Genomic DNA, 21,226 nt, shown 5'->3' on the forward strand with positions numbered 1-21,226 from the left:
TATATATATATATATATATATATATTATTATTATTATTATTATTTATTTATTTTATTTTTTATTTTTAGATGATTATTTAATTATTTATTAGCCCGCTTTGTTTGACGAACTTCCCGTTGAAACGGGGTATGGAGTTTAGATGTTTAATAACTTAAAGCCGCGTTTGGCACGATCTAGTTGATTTTCCTCCAATTTTTCTGTGGTGCTACTTGAACTAATTCAGTGGACATACTGTTTTCTTCCTTTTATTGAAGGTAAATAATTCACTAGTTATGATGGATTAGGATATTTTGCACTTGTCAAAGAATTATATAAGTGATTGCAACCCAAAACCACTCAGAAGTAGTTATTGGATATGTGAGGCAGATATTTTTAAAAAAATTATAATACATAAATGTATCATTTAACTTGGTTTCATATGATATTTATACCTTCCAGCTTTGATTGTACACAAATAGACATTTAATCTTGTATAGAATTGAACAAATAGATGTATGTGTTTATGTGGCAATTTGCGTCCTATGTGGCATCTTACATAGCGTCCTACGTTTATTATATCACATAGAATGCACATGACTACTTGTTTAATTTTATACAAATTTAAATACATATTTATAAAATTCAAAATTAAAGGACATAATTATAAATTGAGGACAGATGTTAAAAAATATATTTATATATCACGTCTTCTAGAAGTCACCAAAATGTACACAATTTTTCTGTGATGCTACTCCAACGACTATAATACGACGAAATTCACATTAAAAGAAATTGTTTGTCATGAATAGGTAATTTCTTTGTATTATTAGAAAATTATTTTTTCAAAGAAATTGTATTCTTATCAAACAAGGAAATGACTTTCATCATTTACTGTGAAAAAATTAAATAATTATTACTTTTAAATTCTTATTATTTGATCTAACTAACATTTAGCCCTTACTATTGAGATATTTAATACTCTTAAAAAAATTATCAAATCGCATGTTGATTTGTTAATATTATTATAAATTTGTAATATATTCCTTTTAAAACAGAATTATATTTACTCACCAAACACATTTTTTCTTTATGAAAAAATATCTCTTATCATACAAATTACTGTGTGGGGAAAATATCTTTCATTGACCTTTCTCCTTTCTTATCTGAGTTGCCTCTTGTTTTCACTTAATTGATTAATTAATATATTTTTTAAATTTGTCAATTAACGTGAGAAACAAAAGTTAGAATATAGAATAGTTTAATGGACAAGCATTAAAATATGTAGACCCTCATTAGTCATTAGTACTCATGTGACATATCTCTTGCGTACCACTGTACCAGTATTGATGGTAGTGAAATAGTCGATATGTTCCATCTTTAACAAGAGAATTTTGAGGTTTAAATTTTTGAAAATGAAAAAATAAATAAATAAATTGTTGGGGTTGTCTCCCTTATCGAGTGAATTCGAATGTAAAAGTGGTGTATAAAAAAAGAGTTTAAAAGGAGTATTTTTGTTAATTTACATACTTTATCTCATGATAAGTTATTTTGGGATTATTATAACTTATCATAGTACTAATTGTTAAACTTAGGATAAGTTATCTCAACCTTTGCTATCAAACAACAAATTAAAAGGCACTCAAAAATTATCCCGAGATTAATTCCTCTTATCAAAATTGTTTTTAGCTTTTGAAAAATAATTTATTGATACCCCACATAAACACTTATTTTCTCCTAAAACTTTGGCTAAACACTTTTTTAATAAATTAAAAATAAAATAAAATTTGACCTCTCGAAAAAGCTTGTCTAAACAGGCTATAACTCTTTTATAAAACACTTCTTTTTCATATATGTAATTTTGTAAGTAAATGCACTATGGGTCCACTCCAATCTCTATAGTTTTCAACATGTGAAAAATTGAGTTTATCAACGAATGGATCTACGAACGCCAGTTTGTTCATAACGAGACAATTTTGATTAAATACTCGTTTTTGTCCAGCAACATTTTTTTTAATGGTCATTACTCACAACTGATAATGATGTTATTTATTTATATCGAGAAGTGTGGTGGAATAGAAAAATTCTATTTATTTTTAGTTAAACTAAAAAAATTAATTATTAAATATGAAAAATTCTTTGATAAAGAGCGATTTTTATCTGATAAATCCTACCAAACGCTAAAATTTTAAATTAGTCAAGTTAATTTTTTTTAATTATCATAAGATTTTTTAAAAAATGCTAATATCAAAACCACTTCTTACAACTGGTGGTTCATGGCCCACTGCACGAGGAACGACTATTAACACACGGCAAATAAGTTAGGCCAATTGTTAAGGGGCCGGTTGGTAGATACATTAGAAAATGTAGTGTATATATTAACTCCTTGTATTATTAATATTTTATTAGATAAGTTTTTTTAATTTATATATAATTAATGTAATATATAAAAAATAATGAAAAATTATGATATTAGCAAGGCAATGAGTTTTAAATTTTAATGCATGCATTTGTATGTGTAAAGATATAAAAACTTTTTTCATATTATTTTCACTATATTTGAGGTAAATACAATTTTAAGAAAATTAACTTTTGATATTTTTCAGAAATTTGAATATTTAAAAGAAAACATCCATTTAAGAGATTCAAATTACAATATTCAAACAAAATTTTAATTTTAACCTGATTTCAAATTACGTTCAAACGCCCTTTACTGTAAGTCACACAGCTCATAAAGTCATAGTAATTAATTAGTAGCCACCCACAAGGCCATTAAAATAATAAAGGAAAATGGCAACTTAATTTATTATTTGTCCTGAACTAGGGGAGTTAAGTGAAACTCATTTGGTCCCACGTTTGAATTTTTGTCGTATCTTTTAAACTATTCATTTATCTCTAATTATTTCTCTATTTTTAAATTGACATACCTAATAATAAAATAATTAATGACTAATGAGTTTATCATTTTATCCCTATTAATTATGAAGTGAATGAATTAAAAATTTAAGATTTACAAGAAGTTCTATCTTTTTAAAAATAATTAATTGAGGGTATTATTAATAAAAAAAAATTGTCATTTCTTGATTTGTCAAAAAAAACAAACAATTAGGGACAACAAAAAAAATGGACAAATAATTAGGGACAGAAGAAAATTTGGCCAGAAAATTAAAAAAATTATAATATTTTTTAAATTTTAAAATAAAACTGATGTTTTTTCCATTTTTTAGTTAAAAGATATTAAAGTTAAATGGATAAAAATATTTAAAAAAGTAAAATAACATAAATAAAATATTATTCTGGCCAAAAAGATTTTTCCTTTCTTCAATATCTGATCTCTCCATCTATAAAGAATCCAAGATTTAAATTGGTATTATTGTTCAATAATGTTAATATTAGTATTAGTACACGTAATAAAGACATTGATGATAAGATCTTTCAAAAATGAAAGTAGTCTTGAGATGAAGTATTTATTATCATGATTATTATTGTGATATTCTGGTTATTAAGCAATATCCAACGCAACTTGACTAATTTTTTTGGAGTAATCAACTATCTTTCATACGTCCAAATACTGAATCCTATATATTTAATCTTAAGAGGACACTAACCCTCTCAATCTTACTAATTGAGGATCCAGTCTTTTGACAGTTTAGAATCTAGATTGACTTAAAAAAATAGTTTTTAAATTAAAAATAAAAGGTAAAACTTAAATGAATTTTAAGTCAAAAAATAAAAAGTTGAGTGGAGACTACTTTTGGTTTTGACTTATTTTTAGTCATTTTTTACCTTGCCAAACACTTCCTAACATATTTAAAGTCATTTTTGACTTATTTGAAGTTATTTTTTATATTTGTCAAACACTTCCAGAAGTCAAAAATTGACTTAAAAGTAGATATGACCAACTTTTAAGCCAATTCAAACACCCTCTCAATCTTTCGCCTTCTAATGTCAGGAAATTACTCTTATAGTAGGAGGTTTACTATGTCCCCAACTTCTCTTTATTAAAAAAGTAGGTTATCTACTATAATTAGATTAAGACCATAAAAACATAAGCTTGTAATATAGTTAAACCAATTTTAATAAATGAAGTCCGATAAGGGGCCATTTGAAAGTTAACTAAAATCATGCATATTAACCATTACAGATTAATTGTACGAGTATCATCGTATTAGTAATACAAGAAATAGTTATACAAGAATTAATTATGCGAATGCATGGCTCATTTGGCTATTGATTTTATGTTGAGATTTTTATATAGAAAAAATTAATAATCAAACAATGTATACAATTATGCTAATTTTAATTCCCTCTAGAAAAAAAAATCCCACCTAGTACATATCATGCTTCTTTATTAGGTCTGATAGAAGTACAAAACCCAGCCGATACCATTAGGAATTCATTTTTTTCTCACTCTGTTTGGTGCTATTTTAAGGTATTAATTAATTTAAATTTGATTTACTTAAGATCTATTAAAGGACAAAAATATTTTCTATCCGACTTTTATTTTGGCAAAAATAACACAAATCTCACTAGTTCAGGAGTAAATTAATTACCAGAATTCGGCCTACAAAGTGCAAAATTGTGTGTGTTTCCTTTTTTTTTAAAATCGATATGAGTAATAAACCCATAAAGCGATGGGATATTACATGTTAATGAGTACTATTTATTAATTTGTGTTAATTTGATTGTTACTCCCTCAGTTCCATATTAGATGGACACTTTCAACTTTACACGGTGATTAAGAAATTATTAATACATTGGAAGACTTTACCATTTTGCCCTTTGTTTATATCAATGCATATTAAAATGAGTTACAAAAAATACACCTAGCATATAGGAATGGTTAGTATTGGGCTTTAAAATTTGTTTAAACTTCCAAAGGTCATAATTGTAGGGGTAAAATGGGAAAACATTAATTAATTCTATCCTAATTTAGTAAGTGTTCAAGTAATATGGGACAAACATTTTTAGTAAGATGCCCATCTAATATGGGACAGAGTGAGTATGTTTTAATTTGATATGATTATTTTGTGAAATATATGTATATTTTTTTGAAAACAGACAAAAAAAAATAGAACAAACAAATTGAAAGGGAATAAATGAGTTAAGTTATCTACGATCCCTTTAAATTGTTCATAAAATTCACGGACAACTCAACCCAATTTTTTAGTTATTGAACATCTCTATTATTTTAAATTTGAATCACTTATAGACTTTTTACTAACATGACATAATGGGCTTAGTAAACCTGAGAATTGATATTGAGGCATCAGAGATGTTTTTTAAACCAAATTTTCCTTTCTTTTTCCGTCACTTTATGTCTTTCCCTTGTTTTTCAAAATAATCTTGCGAGTTCAATGACCAAAAATTGGACATTTGTATACTAGGGCCCTTTAGTTGGTTCCCACCTTTAGTTTGGGTCATCGGTAGGTGAGTTTACTAAATGCGTTAGTTCAATCACATTAAGTATGTGTTTGGCAATGCGATACTATATTACGGTATATAATTGTGAGATGGAATCAACGTTTGGATATGTGATTTACGTTGATTCTATCTCATGATTTCATATCATGAGATGTGATTTCATATTTTTCAAAAATCATGATATGGGAATTCCATATTATGATTGGAGATATTTTTAATACAAAAATTGATCCACAAGTTTATATTTTGTTAAAACAGTCCCACATTTATATCTACTAACAATTTATTTCATATGTAAATAAAATTTATAATCACATCATTACTTTTTTTAAAAGTCACTTACTCACTTTAACTCACATCAACCGATTGTTGAGTAATAAATTTATTCTCTTCATTTTCTCCAACACCTAATTTATTACTTCTATCGTTTTGTATTAATTACAACTTAAAGTAACAATGTTGGTTCTTCTTCTTGGTCACATGATCGAGAAATGCAAGTTCGACGTGGGAAAATTGTTTGTACTATGTGGGATGATTATATTAAAGACTAGTACACTACAATTTATGTTCAATTTTTTAATTGAATTAAAGTTTGATAAATTAAAGTTAGATGAAATAGTTACTTAAGTATTGAACAAATAGCTTTGTAATAATTTATTATGTGATTTTATAAATTTTTGTTTATTTGATAAGATTGAATAAACAATTGGGGCTATTTTAATAGTTTTACAACTTATGAGATTCTTATGTTTATGAGAAAATATACAACACAAAAAATTCTATATCGCATGTCTAAACAAAACTTCAATTTTCATCTCATAATGCATATTATGATATCATATCATGATTCCATATCATGATACCATATCGCATGCCAAACGGGCCCTTAAAAGAAAGTGTCGAAAATATTTTTGAATTTGATACAAACTATTAGTTTCGTTTTTGAATTTCTTGAATTTTTTTTTATTTGACTAATTAAACTTAAATATGCCCCAAAATGCATCATAACATAGCAAATAGTTTCAAACTCTTGTAGGAGCCATGTGACTCTTAATAAAAGATCGAGAGAAGTGATGAAAACACTCTTAAACTTGATGAGAATTTATGTGTGTATTTCACTCATGTTGTGAGATATGAGTGTATTTAATTTCAGTTAAGCCATATCCAACCCATCTTTTATTTATTTATTATATATAATTATATATTTTTCTTAAAAATAAACTTCAACTAAATTCTCTATTTTACTCCCGGAGAAAGATTTTTTTCTCCCCTCATATTTTTTAATTCTCCTTTGTTTTCTTATTTCATAATATCAATCTTTTCTTCTTTTCCAAATAATTTCCCTAAGTTATTGTTGTAACTTTTAAAATTATTAAAATTACTTATGTTCTTATTCCATTTTGAACTATTGCATCAAGTATTTCTGTACTCATTAAAAGTGTAGTTTAATAATTTATCACTATATTATGAAAGTGAATTGCTTGAACTATCATTTAAATTTTTTACATTCTTCATAGTGAAAAATAATAATAATTTTAAATTACATTTTAAAGTGGCAAAAATTAAAAAAGAATTGAAAAATTATTAATTCAAGATAGAAGTAGTACACTTGTTAATAACATATTTTTAGATGTTATATTATATCAGAAAATAATTACGAATATTAGAGACTTAGTTAATGATTTATTGGTCTTACATGATTTATAGGAGTAATATTATATAATATAAATAATATTAAAATAATTTAAAATATAAAATATATAATATTAAAATATTTTAAAAATAAAATAGAAAAACCTGGGGTTCCACAAAAAAAATATGTTTATAAATAAAGAATATGAATGTTCCAAAGTGTGATCGGAGAGCTTATTTTCTATTTTATATAATAATACTTCATCCGTTTAAAAAAGAATGACTTAGTTTGATTTGAAACAGAGTTTAAGAAAAGAGAAAAGACTTTTTAATCTTGTAGTTCTAAATAAAGTTAAGTCTATCAAATGTACCAAAATACCTTGTAATCATGTGGCCTTAAACATATCACGTGGATAATTAAAGTTAAAGTGTTATTAAAAAAAAAGTCATTCTTTTTGAAACAGAGTAGACGAAAAAGAAAATTTAATCATTCTTTTAGAAAAAGAAATATAGTGTATATATATATATATATATTTATATATATATATTCCATAAAGAGAAAAATAGAAATGAGTTGTATTACGAGACTTTCTCCATAAAAATTAAAAGTAGGCACGCGGCTCAATTTTTTCTTTCTTTTCAATCAAGCACAGCAACCGACTCTTCATCGCAAACAATGAATCTTCAAACCCTGATTTATAAATCTCACATTCCGAATCAAATCCCTAAAATGAATCTGAATTTCTCTTCCACACGTCTCCAAAATTGTCAGGTAACGCCATTGAACCGAATCTGCAAACACCGCAAGCAAATAATTACTGCTTGTTTAAAGCAAAAGATTCCAGTGAAACTAGAGAACTTGAATCCGGATTCATGTATCAGCGATGAACAACAAGTAAAAGCGGTAACACTTGGAGAAGAAATCCCAGTGGTAAATTCTAATGGTAAAGAAGAATTCTCTGGCAATGAAAGCATTTGGGATCAAATGGTGGAGATTGTAAAGTTTTCAGGGCCAGCAGTTGGTTTGTGGTTATGTGGACCTTTGATGAGTCTCATTGACACTGCAGTTGTCGGTCAAGGAAGTTCTATTGAACTTGCTGCTCTAGGTAGAGATCTCACTGATCTTGCCATTTCTGGATGTCCAAAATATTCTAAAAGCTTAAGTATTAGTTAATGATACTCTCAAACATGTCCCTCATGTGCGAGCCTATTCTTTTTCATGGGTCAAATATATGGAAATTCTTTTTTTTTTTTTAAATTTGGATGGTGGTGAGATTCGATTTAGGACGTCTGCCTGCTCTATACATGTTAAAGTGTGTGATTATCTCATCTAAATACTTAAGCTGTCAGAGAGATCACACTTTTGAGTTAGTATCTTATATGACCACTCAATTTGAATCACTTAGAAAGTCACTACTCAAAAATGACTAGATAGTTGAACGGGATAATTATGTATTAACTTATCATACTTTTATACAATTTCCATATTGAGTGGGACGAACGGAGTATAATGTTGTTTAAATGTTCAGTGATTTAGCTCGACTTTTGTAATTGGCAGGTCCAGGAACAGTGTTTTGTGATAACACAAGTTATGTTTTTATGTTCCTTTCAATTGCCACTTCAAATTTAGTAGCTACTGCATTGGCCAAGCAGGTATGCTTGTTGAAAATTCTTACTATTGGTATTATCTTTCAGCTTTATCTACTTTTCCCAAATATTAGGTGCTTGGAAGTTATCATAGTATGGTGAGCCTGTGTATCAATATATAGTCGTTGGTATTTCTGTTTACTATTGCATTATGAGCATCTTCGGTTATGGTGCAGGATAAAGATGAAGTGCAAGGTATCAATTGTTGTGGAAATATAGTGGCTTAACTAGCACACAATCACAAACAAAAAAAATAGAGAAGAAAAATATCACAAAGTTAAACGAGGTTTGGCTAGACCTAGTTCTTGGAGCAGAAGCATGGGGAGCTTTTCATTATAAAAGAAAAGAAGAAGTGTACAATGCCTTAAAATTCTCAACTATATATAGATCCCAAGTAATACCCAACATATAAGGAAAATAATCTCCCAATCCTAGAAAGACAATACATTTCTGTTCCAAATTTATAAGGATAAAAGATCTCCTAAACTAATAGAAAAATATATATTAAGGAAAAATTCTAGACATAATTAACAAATAATTAATACATATATGCATGCAGTGTTCCTGTTTTTGTTCATTAAGAGCAGGAAATGCTTTATCTATCTCAAACTCATGTTATTATCTTCAATATTCAACTACCCATCCGTTAAAGTAGGAAGTTAGATTGTGTGGTATCATAGTAGATTTATTACAACAAAAACAGTTTCTAATAATACGAACATTAGTTAACTATAGGTTTTAGAAATATTTACAAAGAATACTAATTACTGTTAAAAATATATATTCAATAATAATTAATTTATTACCATTAATTACTAATTAATTATTTTTGTTGTAATGATTGTTGTGTTAAATCTCCTGAATCGACTTGGAATATGTGAGATAGGAGATGTGTTGCTAACAAACTGAAAAAAAAGAAGCATGATGAATGCATGTGACAACTGTAGCAGTGTTGATATAAGTCAAGATTCTAACTTCTTTTTGGCACAAACTGTACGCACAAGTACATTTATATAATGATATAGTGACGACAAGAGAGCAACTTTTTGGCACAAACCCTACGCACAAGTCGAGGGTTATTGTTTTATTCCCCAGATTTTCCACATAGAAACCCTAAAAACTCGATCGAAATTTAGGAAAAACTTCAAAAAAGTGTGATGAAAATTGTATCCCCATGGAAGAGTTGGAGCTTCTTCTCCATGGGCGACGAGCCTATCGGAGCCCTTCTTCTGCTCCAAAATTACCGTAAAGAAATTCTTCTTCAAAACTTCTCCAAAAAAGAAAACGTAGAATACAAATCTCAAAGCCGATGACTAGGCGAGAAAAAGAAAACTCAAACTGTTAATTGGTCCGGACTAACCGAGTTAATTGAGAAAATTGACTTAAATCTAAAAGAAACAGAGTATATTGAGAGAATATTTTTTACCGGCAATGGTCAAATGCCCATAATATTCGAGTTTATTAAGCAAATTAGTGGCAACTGTTTTGTTATAGTGTGAAAACAATATAGGCATTTGATGTCAAGCTTCAGTGCTCGCAATTCAACTGCTAGTAACAATCTTCTAGGCAAGAAAAAACTATCAGGAACATTCTAATGCATCATATATTCCTTTTTCAAATTCAATTCAAGATTCATACCTATAGTTGTTCGTACAACTTGTGGTGGAGACTCCTGCCCCAAATTAAGGGATTCGACGACTTATGCACTAAAGCTCATGAAGTGGATTGGAATCACTGCTTCTCTTTATTGTTGCGAGTGGGTCTGTGGTCCTCATTATAGTCCTCATGAGCATCTTGGATTATGGTGCAGGATAAGGACGGAGTGCAACACCAGATATCTATACTGCTCTTCATTGGGTTGGCCTGTGGTGTTGTGATGTTAATCTTTACAAGATTGTTTGGTACTTGGGGCATTACTGGTATGCATCTCATACTCTTTTTGGTGGTGAATGTATCTATCATTCAATATGTATACTATTCAGAATGTCCATTTCTTCCTTCAGTAATGGTGTAACTTGTATGAGCAACTAATGATAAATTTGTCTCCGATCCCTTTCAGCTTTCACAGGGGCACACAATACAGAAATAACAAATGCAGCAAATACTTATGTCCAGGTTATTATACTACTTCTGTTAATTGTTAGTGCATGTTCTGCTGGATAGTAAGAGAAGTCCAATGCAAATTGGATATATTTATTCTGGTGATCTTTCAAGAGGCATCTTATCTAGAGTCCAAAGACTTAGCATATAAAGTAAGGTTTGAATGTTGTACTGTTTCATCTCACTGTTAGATGACTTAGGAATTGGAAAGTTGTTGGCAAATTGAATGAATGATGTACAATATTTGATTATCTGGATTTCTTATTGCCAATCTTCGAAGTAGGGTTTCATCCGTCCTAGTTCAAATTTGCTATAGCAGGGATAACAATATTTGGTTGAAAGTTCTATCGTTCTGGGATATAATCAAGTCAAATCTACTTGTGCTTGGTTACCTGAGCACACTTCATCTGAATAGAATATCTTTTTTTGTGATAGATTCGAGGATTGGCATGGCCTGCAATGCTTGTTGGTTGGGTTGCCCAAAGTGCAAGGTAGCATCTACCTTCTGATACTCTAGTTTGTATATTATGTAATCAGTGCGCTTTTAGATAATTTGTTCTTGAATTTAGTTGGCTGAGTGATCTATAAGGTTGTGTTGAAATCTATTATGTTTCTTCTTCATATTTGCGGCGATACTTTTACAAGAAGCACTAACATATGCACTTAGTTCCTATGGCTACAATTTGAAATATGCATTCCTTGGTCAAATTATTGAGCTTTAAATCTTAAAGCTGTTTATGATTTTCTGCTGGTGATTTTTGTGTTAAGTGTATTGGTCAGTATGTTTCAGTGTATAATATAGTCTTGTTAATGGGATATACAGTTTAGGCATAAAAGACTCAAGGGGACCTTTAAAGGCTTTGGCAGTTGCTACTGCTATTAATGGCATTGGCGACATAGTCTTATGCAGATTCTTTAATTATGGTATTGCTGGAGCAGCATGGGCAACGATGGTGTCCCAAGTATGCCACAAACGCCTTTCCTTCCTCTAAATTAATTTGATCTACTCTTCAACTCTGTCTCCCTCTCTGCCTCTCTCTATTTTCATACTCTTTATGGTAATATTCCTAGCTTACAGGCAATATTTTAGGTTGTTGCAGCTTATATGATGATTGCAGCTCTGAACAAAAATGGGTATAATGGTTTTGCCTTATCTGTCCCATCATTGGATGAACTTCTACAGATTTTCATGCTTGCAGCACCTCTGTTCCTAACAATGATGTCAAAGGTTTGTTTGACTCAACTTCATTTTCGGCTTATATGAAAGTAGTGACTATGTTATGTATCTGATAGATATTGAATTCAAGGTGGCATTCTACTCTCTACTTGTCTACTATGCTACATCAATGGGCACACACACTGCTGCTGCACATCAGGTAAGTTTTTGTTGACTAATAATTAAGATGTATTTTCTTCTTGCATCGTTCTAATGTAATAGTCAGACGGATATTAACACTAACATTACTTACCTTATTAGGTCACGCGACAACTGTACTGCATATTTACAGTATGAATTGAGCCGCTCTCTCAAACAGCTCAGTCATTTATGCCTGAATTGTTACATGGAGTGAATCGGAACTTGTTGAAGGTCTTAAATTTATTTATGTAAAATTTACAGTATCCTGCATCTATTTTCTTACTACCACTTCCAAGCTTGAAAAACTATCATAAAACGTTCCGTTATATCTGTAAAAAACTCTTCTTTGAAGAAAGCCTCGACTTCCATGAAATATTTTACTCTGATGTCCATATAAACTGTCGTTTCTATTCATTCTCCAATTGACAACTTTAGAGTTGTGTTCCATGCATTTTTCTTTATTCTTTAATAGGACATTTTAAAAGATGAACACTGTGAATCAGGCCCGGATGCTGTTGAAATCGCTTTTGATTATTGGAGCATCAAATGGATTAATAATGGGAACTGCTGGAGTGTTAATGTCATTGTTTTTCTCCAAAATATTTTCAACTGATCCTTTGGTCATACAAGAGGTTAGTTGCGTATTATATTTCTCTTTTTTGGTCATGAGGATATATATTAATCCTCTCCATGCCCTCTTCTTTATGAATAATTTTGCACAAATGATAAAGAAAAAAAATACTGCATAAAATAAAAATAAAAACAAGACAAAGAAAGCTGTGTTAATTTTTCCATCTTACACAGGATTAATATTGTGCAAGCATCATCATTGTATCAGTTTTTTTCTGATCTACTAATTGTTCTCACCTTCTATTGATGCAGATGCATAATGTACTGCTGCCATTATTTCTAGCTCTCTTGGTAGCGCCGTCTGTTCTTTGTTTTGAAGGAACCTTGTTGGTACGGTTTCATATTTGCTCCAAATTATGTTTTGATCATGGTAAATAGTTTGGTTGACTGTATCGATTATTTTTATCTGAAAGTTTTGTTTATTTTGTCTATGCCTGCCATAAATTTAAGAAGTATGCTCTGTTTCATTGAAGAAATATATAGCATTTCAAGTTTATTAAGGAGTAAGTACTACTGGGTAGGAGGGGCTAACTAGGTTGAATTTATTTGTACAAGGAATTAACTTTTTTCTTCACGAGGGATTTTATTTATTAACTATCTGCAAAATCAATACTATAATAACCTTACCATTTGCCTTGTGATTGTTTACATTTATAATTTACTTAATTGTTATTGTATGATAAGATATCTTTTAATCCTAAAAATGGTTATTTTGAAGCTTTTATCTCAATTGTATGATGATCTGATTACGTTGTAGGCTGGAAGAGACTTAAATTTTTTGAGCATATCAATGACCTCCATATTTGGTTTGGCTTCTCTTCTTGTCATGGTAAGTCATTTCACTTATTTTCAACGAGTCCCCTCATGATTTAGTTTGCAAACAAACTTTTTTTTTTTACCCTTGCTCAGGAAGCTAGATTTCTTAAATCTTTTTCTAATAAACAGAATACTATTCACTAATTATTTTGATCTCAAACAGCTCTTCAGCAGTAAAGGATTTGGTTTGTCAGGGTGCTGGTTTGCACTAGTAGCTTTTCAATGGGTAACTTCATTTCATTTAATTTTATTTTTTACTCTTTGTTTGCTAAAACTGGCTCATGTTGTTTTCCATTTTAACTTTCGTTTTCTTTGCAGACGCGATTTTTGGTAGCTCTACGGCGACTCACGATGGTGGATGGCATGCTTTATTTGGAAGGCTCAGTTCATGATGAGTTTCAAAAGTTGAAAGTTTCTTAGGGGATTGTTATGTTCGAGACAATAGTCACCACGTCAATTTTTACATGCACTTTAATTTTATTTTTTTAAAAGGCAAGGGGAGAAAAAATAGGAAAGAGTATTATAACCTGAGAATCAAACTCTCAGTAACAAAACGAAATTTCAGAAGCAATGAATAAAGTTCGTTTGAAGTGTTTGTTAATATTATTTTTTTTATGATTGAATATGAGTTATATGACTCAAGTGCACATACATGAAAAATTCAGACAGATAACTAAAATTTTAGCTATTTTTTTAATATGTACTTTAGTTAAAAATTGACAAGTCAGATAAATGTCAATAAAAAATATATGAATCATGACTTTGCCAAATTTATAAATATTCAAAGCACCACACAAAATTGGATATTTGTGGACTTCAGGACAGTTAGGGAAACGCTCGCTGAAGCACAAGTATATTCGAAGCAGGCGCCAATTTTCAAGTGGCTCAGAAAACTTTCTATTTACGGCCATAATTTTCCCTCTGTTTTTTCTATCCGTTCAATCAAGCACCGAAATCTTCATCGTTAATAATGCATCTTGAAACCCTAACTTGTAAATCTCACATTATTCCGATAGAAATCCCTAAATTCAATTTGAATTTCCATGTTGATTTTTCTTCCACCCGCCGTCGAACTTGTCGGGTAACATCATTGACCCGAATCTGCAATCACCGCAAGCGAATAATCACTGCTTGTGTAAATCATAGCCAAGAGATTCCAGTGAATCTAGAGAACTTGCATTCGAATTTGAATTCATGTACCAGTGCTGAAGAACAAGTAGAAGCGGTAACAGTTCGAGAAGAAATTCCAGTGGTAGATTCTAATGCTAAAGGAGAATTTTCTGGCAATGAGAGCATTTGGGCTCAAGTGGTGGAGATTGTAAAGTTTTCAGGGCCAGCAGTTGGTCTATGGTTATGTGGACCTTTGATGAGTCTCATTGACACTGCAGTAATCGGTCAAGGAAGTTCTATTGAACTTGCCGCTCTAGGTAGAGTCTTCCCATTTCTGGATGTCCAAAATATTTGGCACAATCGTACTTTTATACATTTTCCATATAAAGTGGGATGGGTTGAGTATAATGTTGTTTAAATGTTCAGTGATTCAGCTCGAGTTTTGTAATTGGCAGGCCCAGGAACAGTATTTTGTGATAACACAAGTTATGTTTTTATGTTCCTTTCAATTGCCACTTCAAATTTAGTTGCTACTGCATTGGCCAAACAGGTATGCTTTGTTGAAATTCATGTTATCATTTAACCGTATCTGCTTTCCCCAAATATTAGGAGCTTGGGAGTTATCATAATATGGTGAACCCATATATCAATATATAGTTGCCATTATATTCTGTTTACTCTTGCATTCTGAGCATCTTGGATTATGGTGCAGGATAAAGATGAAGTGCAACATCAGATATCTATATTGCTCTTCATTGGGTTGGCCTGTGGTATTTTGATGTTTATCTTTACAAGATTGTTTGGTACTTGGGGCATTACTGGTTAGCATCTCATTCTTTTTTTGATTGTGGATTTATCAATCATTCAATATGTATACTATTTGAAATGCCCTCTTCTTCCTTCAGTATTTTTTATGAACAACTGATGTTAAATTTGCCTTACTTTCAGCTTTCACAGGGGCAAACAATATGGAAATAGTAAATGCAGCAAATACTTATGTCCAGGTTATTATGCTATTAATTATTAGTGCATGTTCTCTTGGATAGTAAGAGAATTTCAATAGAAAATGGATATATGTATTGTGTTCTTAGTTGCGCAGACTCTTCACTTTTGATGCCACACCCATCTCGGATTATCCAAAAAACACTACTTTTGGCGAATCTGACCTGCACCCGTTGGCACTTTTGAAGAGTCCGAGCAACATAGATTGTGTTTATCTTTCAAGAGGCATCCTGACTTATCTGGAGTCCAAAGATTCTAAAATAATGTTAGTTTTGAATGTTACATTGTTTCATATAGCTTTTAGATGACTTATGTTTGAATATCCAGCTAACTGAAACAAGTAAGTTATTTCTGGTAAGGGACAAGGAAAAAAGTCGTAGGAGCTTGGAAGTTGTTAGCAAATTGAATATCTGAACTACTGTTACTTTTATCAAATTTTTTTTTGAATATCTGAACTTCTTATCTCTGATCTTCAAAGTGGGGTTTCATCCATCCTAGTTCAAACTTGCAGATAAAGACATTAGGTCATTTGTTATACTTCCAGAATTCATATGCTATAGCAGTGATAATAATATTTGGCTGAAAGTTATATTGTTCTGGGATGATCAAGTAAAATCCACTTGTGCTTGGTTACCTGAGCACACTTCATCTGAATAGAATATCTTTTCGTGCTAGATTCGAGGATTGGCATGGCCTGCCATGCTTGTTGGTTGGGTTGCCCAAAGTGCAAGGTACCATCTACCTACTGATACTCTAATTTGTATAGCATTATGTAATCAGTGTGCTTTTAAATAATTTGTACTTTAATTTTGTTAACTGAGTGATATATAGGGTTGTATAGGTAGCAATCTATATGTTTCTTCTTCATAGTTGCAGTGATTCTTTTACAAGAACCACTAACATATGCATTTAATTCCTATGCCTACAATTTGTCAATGTTCTTTTTCTTGTCTGCACAATGTCCTGTTTCATGCTGTTCCGGCCACAGAATCAATTGACGGGCAATTCCAAGCCCCCAAATTTATTTCTCACCATATTTCATCTTCCTCTTCCTGTTGTGCTTTTTCTCATTGATGCAAGTTCTATGTGTGATCAGATTCAAACTGTTTAGTCCACTTTTCTTCTTTATATGAGAAGAGTAGCACCATTAGCGGAACGAGGGGTTGCTCAGATGTTAAGCACTCTCCACCTCCAATCACAAGGTTGTGTGTTCGAGTCACCAAGGGAGCAGAAAAGGTGGGAGCTCCTAGGGAGTGGTAAAAAAAGGATTGCCAAAAACAAAACAAAATAGAAATGTTGGTGAATATTAACACACATACTGAACTCTTAGTAGATGATGAAGATAAGCACGATTTTTTAGATAATGAAGATGAAACAATTGTTATAAGTTCAATAAGCTAATTACCCTATTTAGATGGAAGGTCCATGAGGCTTGAAGCACAACGCGAGAAGTGAAGCGCGCAACATAGGAGAAATTAGAAAATACCAAGTATATGTGAATTTAATACTATAATAGTAAATTGATAGTAAAACTAGTTTCAGCATCCAATATACAAAGATTCTGACATTAGTCCAACTCTTCAAAATTGAGATTCAAAGTGCCAAGCACTTCTCATTTGTATCATTGTTTGAGTTACACTTTTCTCTGAAGCACATGGCTGCACCCGTGAAGGGATAACCCCTTGCTTCACATCCTGATGCAGCGTTGGCTTTTAATAGTACTGGTTGGGAGACATTTGAGCATGATTGTCTTTGCTTGACATTTCCTTGATTAATATAATTTTTTCCTTGATTAATATAAATTTGTTCCAATTGACTATCATTCCTGATACTATTTTTTTTTACTTTAATGAAGTCTTGATGATGAAGTTTCTTAAAGAAAGAAACGACACTTATGGATAACTGTCAATACTGAAAGTTCTTAATGTTTTTCATCCAGTATTTATATGTTTGAAATGTGCATTACTTGTCAATCTTTTCAGCTTTAAATCTGAAAACTGTTTATGATTTTCTGCTGGTGGTTTTTGTGTCAAGTGCATTGGTCAGCTGTTTATGATTTGCTGCTGGTGTTTTTTGTATTAATATAGTTCTTGTTAATGGATCTACAGTTTAGGCATGAAAGATTCATGGGGACCTTTAAAGGCTTTGGCAGTTGCCACGGCTATTAATGGCATTGGCGACATAGCCTTATGCAGATTCTTTGGATATGGTATAGCTGGAGCAGCATGGGCAACAATGGTGTCCCAAGTACGCCAAATATGCCTTCCCTTCCTCTAAATGAATTTGATCTGCTCTTCAACTCTCTGTCTCTCTCCCTCCCTCTCTCCATTTTCATACTCTTCATGGTAATATTCCTTGCTTACAAGCAATATTTTAGGTTGTTGCAGCTTATATGATGATTGCAGCCCTGAGCAAGAAAGGGTATAATGGTTTTGCCTTATCTATCCCATCATTTGATGAAGTTCTACAGATTTTCACACTTGCAGCACCTGTGTTCTTAACAATGATGTCAAAGGTTTGTTTGACTCAACTGCATTTTCGGCCTGTATGAATGTAGTTACTATGTTATGTATCTGATAGATCTTGAACTCCAGGTGGCATTCTACTCCCTACTTGTCTACTATGCCACATCAATGGGCACACACACTGCTGCTGCACATCAGGTTAGATTATGTGGACTAATATTATACATGTATTTTCTTTTTGCATCTTTCTAATGTAACGGTTAGATGAATGCTAACACTGACGTATTACTTACCTTATTAGGTCATGCTACAACTATTCTGCATATTTGCAGTATGGGGTGAGCCTCTCTCTCAAACAGCGCAGTCATTTATGCCTGAATTGTTGTATGGAGTGAATCGGAACTTGTCAAAGGTCATAAATTTATTTATGTAAAATTTACAATATCCTGTATTTATTTTCTTATTACCACTTCCAAGCTTGAAAAGCATAAAATTTTCCATTATGGGCGTGTTTGGTATGGAAGAAAACATTTCTTTTTCTATGTTTGGTTGGTCAAAATGTTTGGAAAATATTTTCTCTAGGAAAACAAGTTCCTTAAAAATAAGGAAAATGACTTCCCTAATGGAAGTAGGAAAAACAAATTATATAAGTGGCATTCTATGGTTATTGTCTCCTCCCCACCCACCCAATCCCCCAACCCCCATCCCTTGACCATCCCACCCCCACTCCCCATCCCATCTCGCCTCCATAGTGTTTTGCTAGACAACATATAAATGCTCTTTGGATAATATTTTTTTGCTTACTTACCAAACACTAGAAAATAAGTAAGAAACCCATTTGTTTTCCAAGAAAACATTTTCTAGGAAATCATTTTCCGTGGAAAACAATTTCCTTCATACCAAACACACTAATATATCTGTACAAACCTCTTCCTTGAGGAAAGCCCTGACATCCATGAAACTTTGACTGTGATGTCAATGTAAGCTGTTGTTTCTATTCATTCCCCGATCGACAACTTTAGAGTTGTGTCCATGCATATTTTTTGATAGGACATTCTAAAAGATGAACACTGTGAATCAGGCCCGGATGCTGCTAAAGTCCCTTTTGATCATTGGAGCATCAAATGGTTTAATACTGGGATCTGCTGGTGTGTCAATATCATGGTTTTTCCCCCAATTGTTTTCATCTGATCCTTTGGTCATACAAGAGGTTAGTTGCGTATAATATTTGTCTTTTTATATCCTGTGACTTTTCAATTTAGATGAAGTTCACAATGACACATCTCTTGGTCATGAGAATATTAATCCTCTCCACACTCTCTTTATTATGAATAATTTTGCTACTTGGAGCAAGCAGAAAAGATAAAGAAAGAAACACTGCATAAAATAAAAACAATGCAAAGGGGGAGCTGTGTGAGCCAAATAAAGATTTTATGTCGGTGAAAATAATTTTTTTCTGATCTGCTGATTGTTCTCACCTTCTGTTGGCACAGATGCACAAAGTACTGCTGCAATTATTTCTAACTCTCTGGGTGTCACCATGTGTTCATAGTCTTGAAGGAACCTTGTTGGTACGGTTTCATACTAACTCTAAATTATATTTTGATCATTGTAGATATTTTGGTTGATTATATCGAGTATTTTTATCTGAAAGTTCTGTTTATTTTGTTAATGTCTGCCATAAATTCAAGGAGTATGCTCTGTTTCCTTGGAATTTTTTTTATACCATTTCAAGCGTATTAAGGGGTAAATACGTAGGAGGGGCTAACTAGGTTGTGTTTATTTGCACTAGCAATTAGCTTTTTTCTTCATGAGGGTTTCATTTATTAACCATTTGCAAATTCAATATGTACTAGTATGTACATTAATTCCTACGAGAACATAATCCGACAATCAACGAATTGATTAATCCAAAAAACCGTAGAGAAGTTTTACCGTAAGGATGTGTAGTATGGTAAGATGTGTTTTAGTTTCTTGGGAAAAAGAGCAGCAGAGCCTCCTTCCGTTTCTTTTCCTTTTTCTTGTAGACGTTCAGCACCTACCCAAGAATATTTCCATCTTGTATATTGTTGAAGCCATTACCATTTGCCTTGTGATTCTTTACATTTATTTTTATCGTTATTGTATGATACTATATTTTTAATCTTTATTATTCTAGTTATGGTTTTTGAAGCCATATCTCAAGTCATTGATTATCTGATTACTTTTTAGGCTGGAAGAGACTTAAAATTTATCAGCATATCAATGACCGCCATATTTGGTTTAGCTTCTCTTCTCGTCATGGTAAGTCATTCCATTTATTTCCAATGAGTCCCCTCATGATATACAGTTTGCAAACTAACTTTTTTTTATCCCTGCTCACGAAGCTATATTTCTTAAATCTTTTTTCTGACAAAAACAATATTACTCACTTATTATTTTGCTCTCAAACAGCTCTTCAGCAGTAAAGGATTTGGTTTGACGGGATGCTGGTTTGCTCTAGTAGCATTCCAATGGGTAAATTCATTTCAGCCTTTCTACTCTTTGTTTGCTAAAACTGGCTCATGTTGTTTTCCATATTAACTTTCTTTTTCTTTGCAGACACGATTTTTGGTAGCTCTACGGCGACTCACTTTGGCGGATGGCATACTTTATTTGGAAGGCTCAGTTCATGATGAGTTTCATAAGTTGAAAGCTACGTAGGGGTTTAATATGCCCGAGACAAAAATGTCCACATAGAAAAGAAGTTTTTCGTTAATGATACAATAAACCGCAGGGGCTGCAGTGATTTATCATCAAAATCCAAATTTTGTTGTTACTAGTCAATATCAAGTTATTTGATCCACCATGTCATAACTCAAATGAGTTGAGAACGAATTATTATTTACTTATTTAATATTCGGAGCGCTATTGTAATACTACTTTTTTGGTATTGTAATATTCCTGAAAGCATTATTATGGTTTGTACATCCAAGTCCTGAGTTACCAATCTACTTGTTAATAAGCTGTGCAGTATTTGACATATAATTACTTTGAAGCGTGTGATTCGTCTAAAGTTACATCAACTAAACAAACATAAATAGAATG

The 21,226-nt window shown here is 31.5% G+C and overlaps 1 protein-coding gene and 1 pseudogene across 2 annotated transcripts; both read left to right on the forward strand.

Annotated features, from left to right (window-relative positions):
* Positions 1–7,634: 7,634 nt before the first annotated feature.
* LOC102592749 (protein DETOXIFICATION 46, chloroplastic-like) lies at positions 7,635–14,169 on the forward strand (annotated as a pseudogene).
* Positions 13,532–21,113, forward strand: LOC102582150 (protein DETOXIFICATION 46, chloroplastic). 2 transcript variants are annotated; one of them, XM_015302779.1, is made up of 15 exons: positions 13,532–13,596; positions 14,371–15,010; positions 15,149–15,243; positions 15,406–15,514; positions 15,642–15,697; positions 16,371–16,426; positions 17,804–17,942; positions 18,073–18,210; positions 18,290–18,358; positions 18,462–18,572; positions 19,242–19,370; positions 19,654–19,731; positions 20,372–20,443; positions 20,594–20,656; positions 20,741–21,113. In XM_015302779.1, the coding sequence occupies exons 2-15, from the start codon at positions 14,554–14,556 to the stop codon at positions 20,840–20,842; spliced, it is 1,674 nt and encodes a 557-aa protein (XP_015158265.1). In that variant the 5' UTR covers positions 13,532–13,596; positions 14,371–14,553; the 3' UTR covers positions 20,843–21,113. The 2 variants fall into 2 exon arrangements, with proteins under 2 accessions (XP_015158265.1, XP_006362009.1); XM_006361947.2 differs by lacking the exon at positions 13,532–13,596 and having other exon boundaries at positions 14,347–15,010.
* Positions 21,114–21,226: the final 113 nt, after the last annotated feature.

This window comes from Solanum tuberosum, unplaced genomic scaffold, assembly GCF_000226075.1.
Source record: "Solanum tuberosum cultivar DM 1-3 516 R44 unplaced genomic scaffold, SolTub_3.0 scf00377, whole genome shotgun sequence".
In the NCBI taxonomy this organism is placed as follows: Eukaryota; Viridiplantae; Streptophyta; class Magnoliopsida; order Solanales; family Solanaceae; genus Solanum; species Solanum tuberosum.

What these genes read in the sequence shown, in the direction of transcription:
- LOC102582150 (XM_015302779.1), top strand. Translation starts at nt 14,554, where the DNA reads ATGCATCTTGAAACCCTAACTTGTAAATCTCACATTATTCCGATAGAA. An exon ending in GGGCAACAATGGTGTCCCAA is followed by an intron (nt 17,943 to 18,072) that starts GTACGCCAAATA and finishes GCAATATTTTAG; the next exon opens with GTTGTTGCAGCTTATATGAT. An exon ending in CTCTAGTAGCATTCCAATGG is followed by an intron (nt 20,657 to 20,740) that starts GTAAATTCATTT and finishes TTTTCTTTGCAG; the next exon opens with ACACGATTTTTGGTAGCTCT.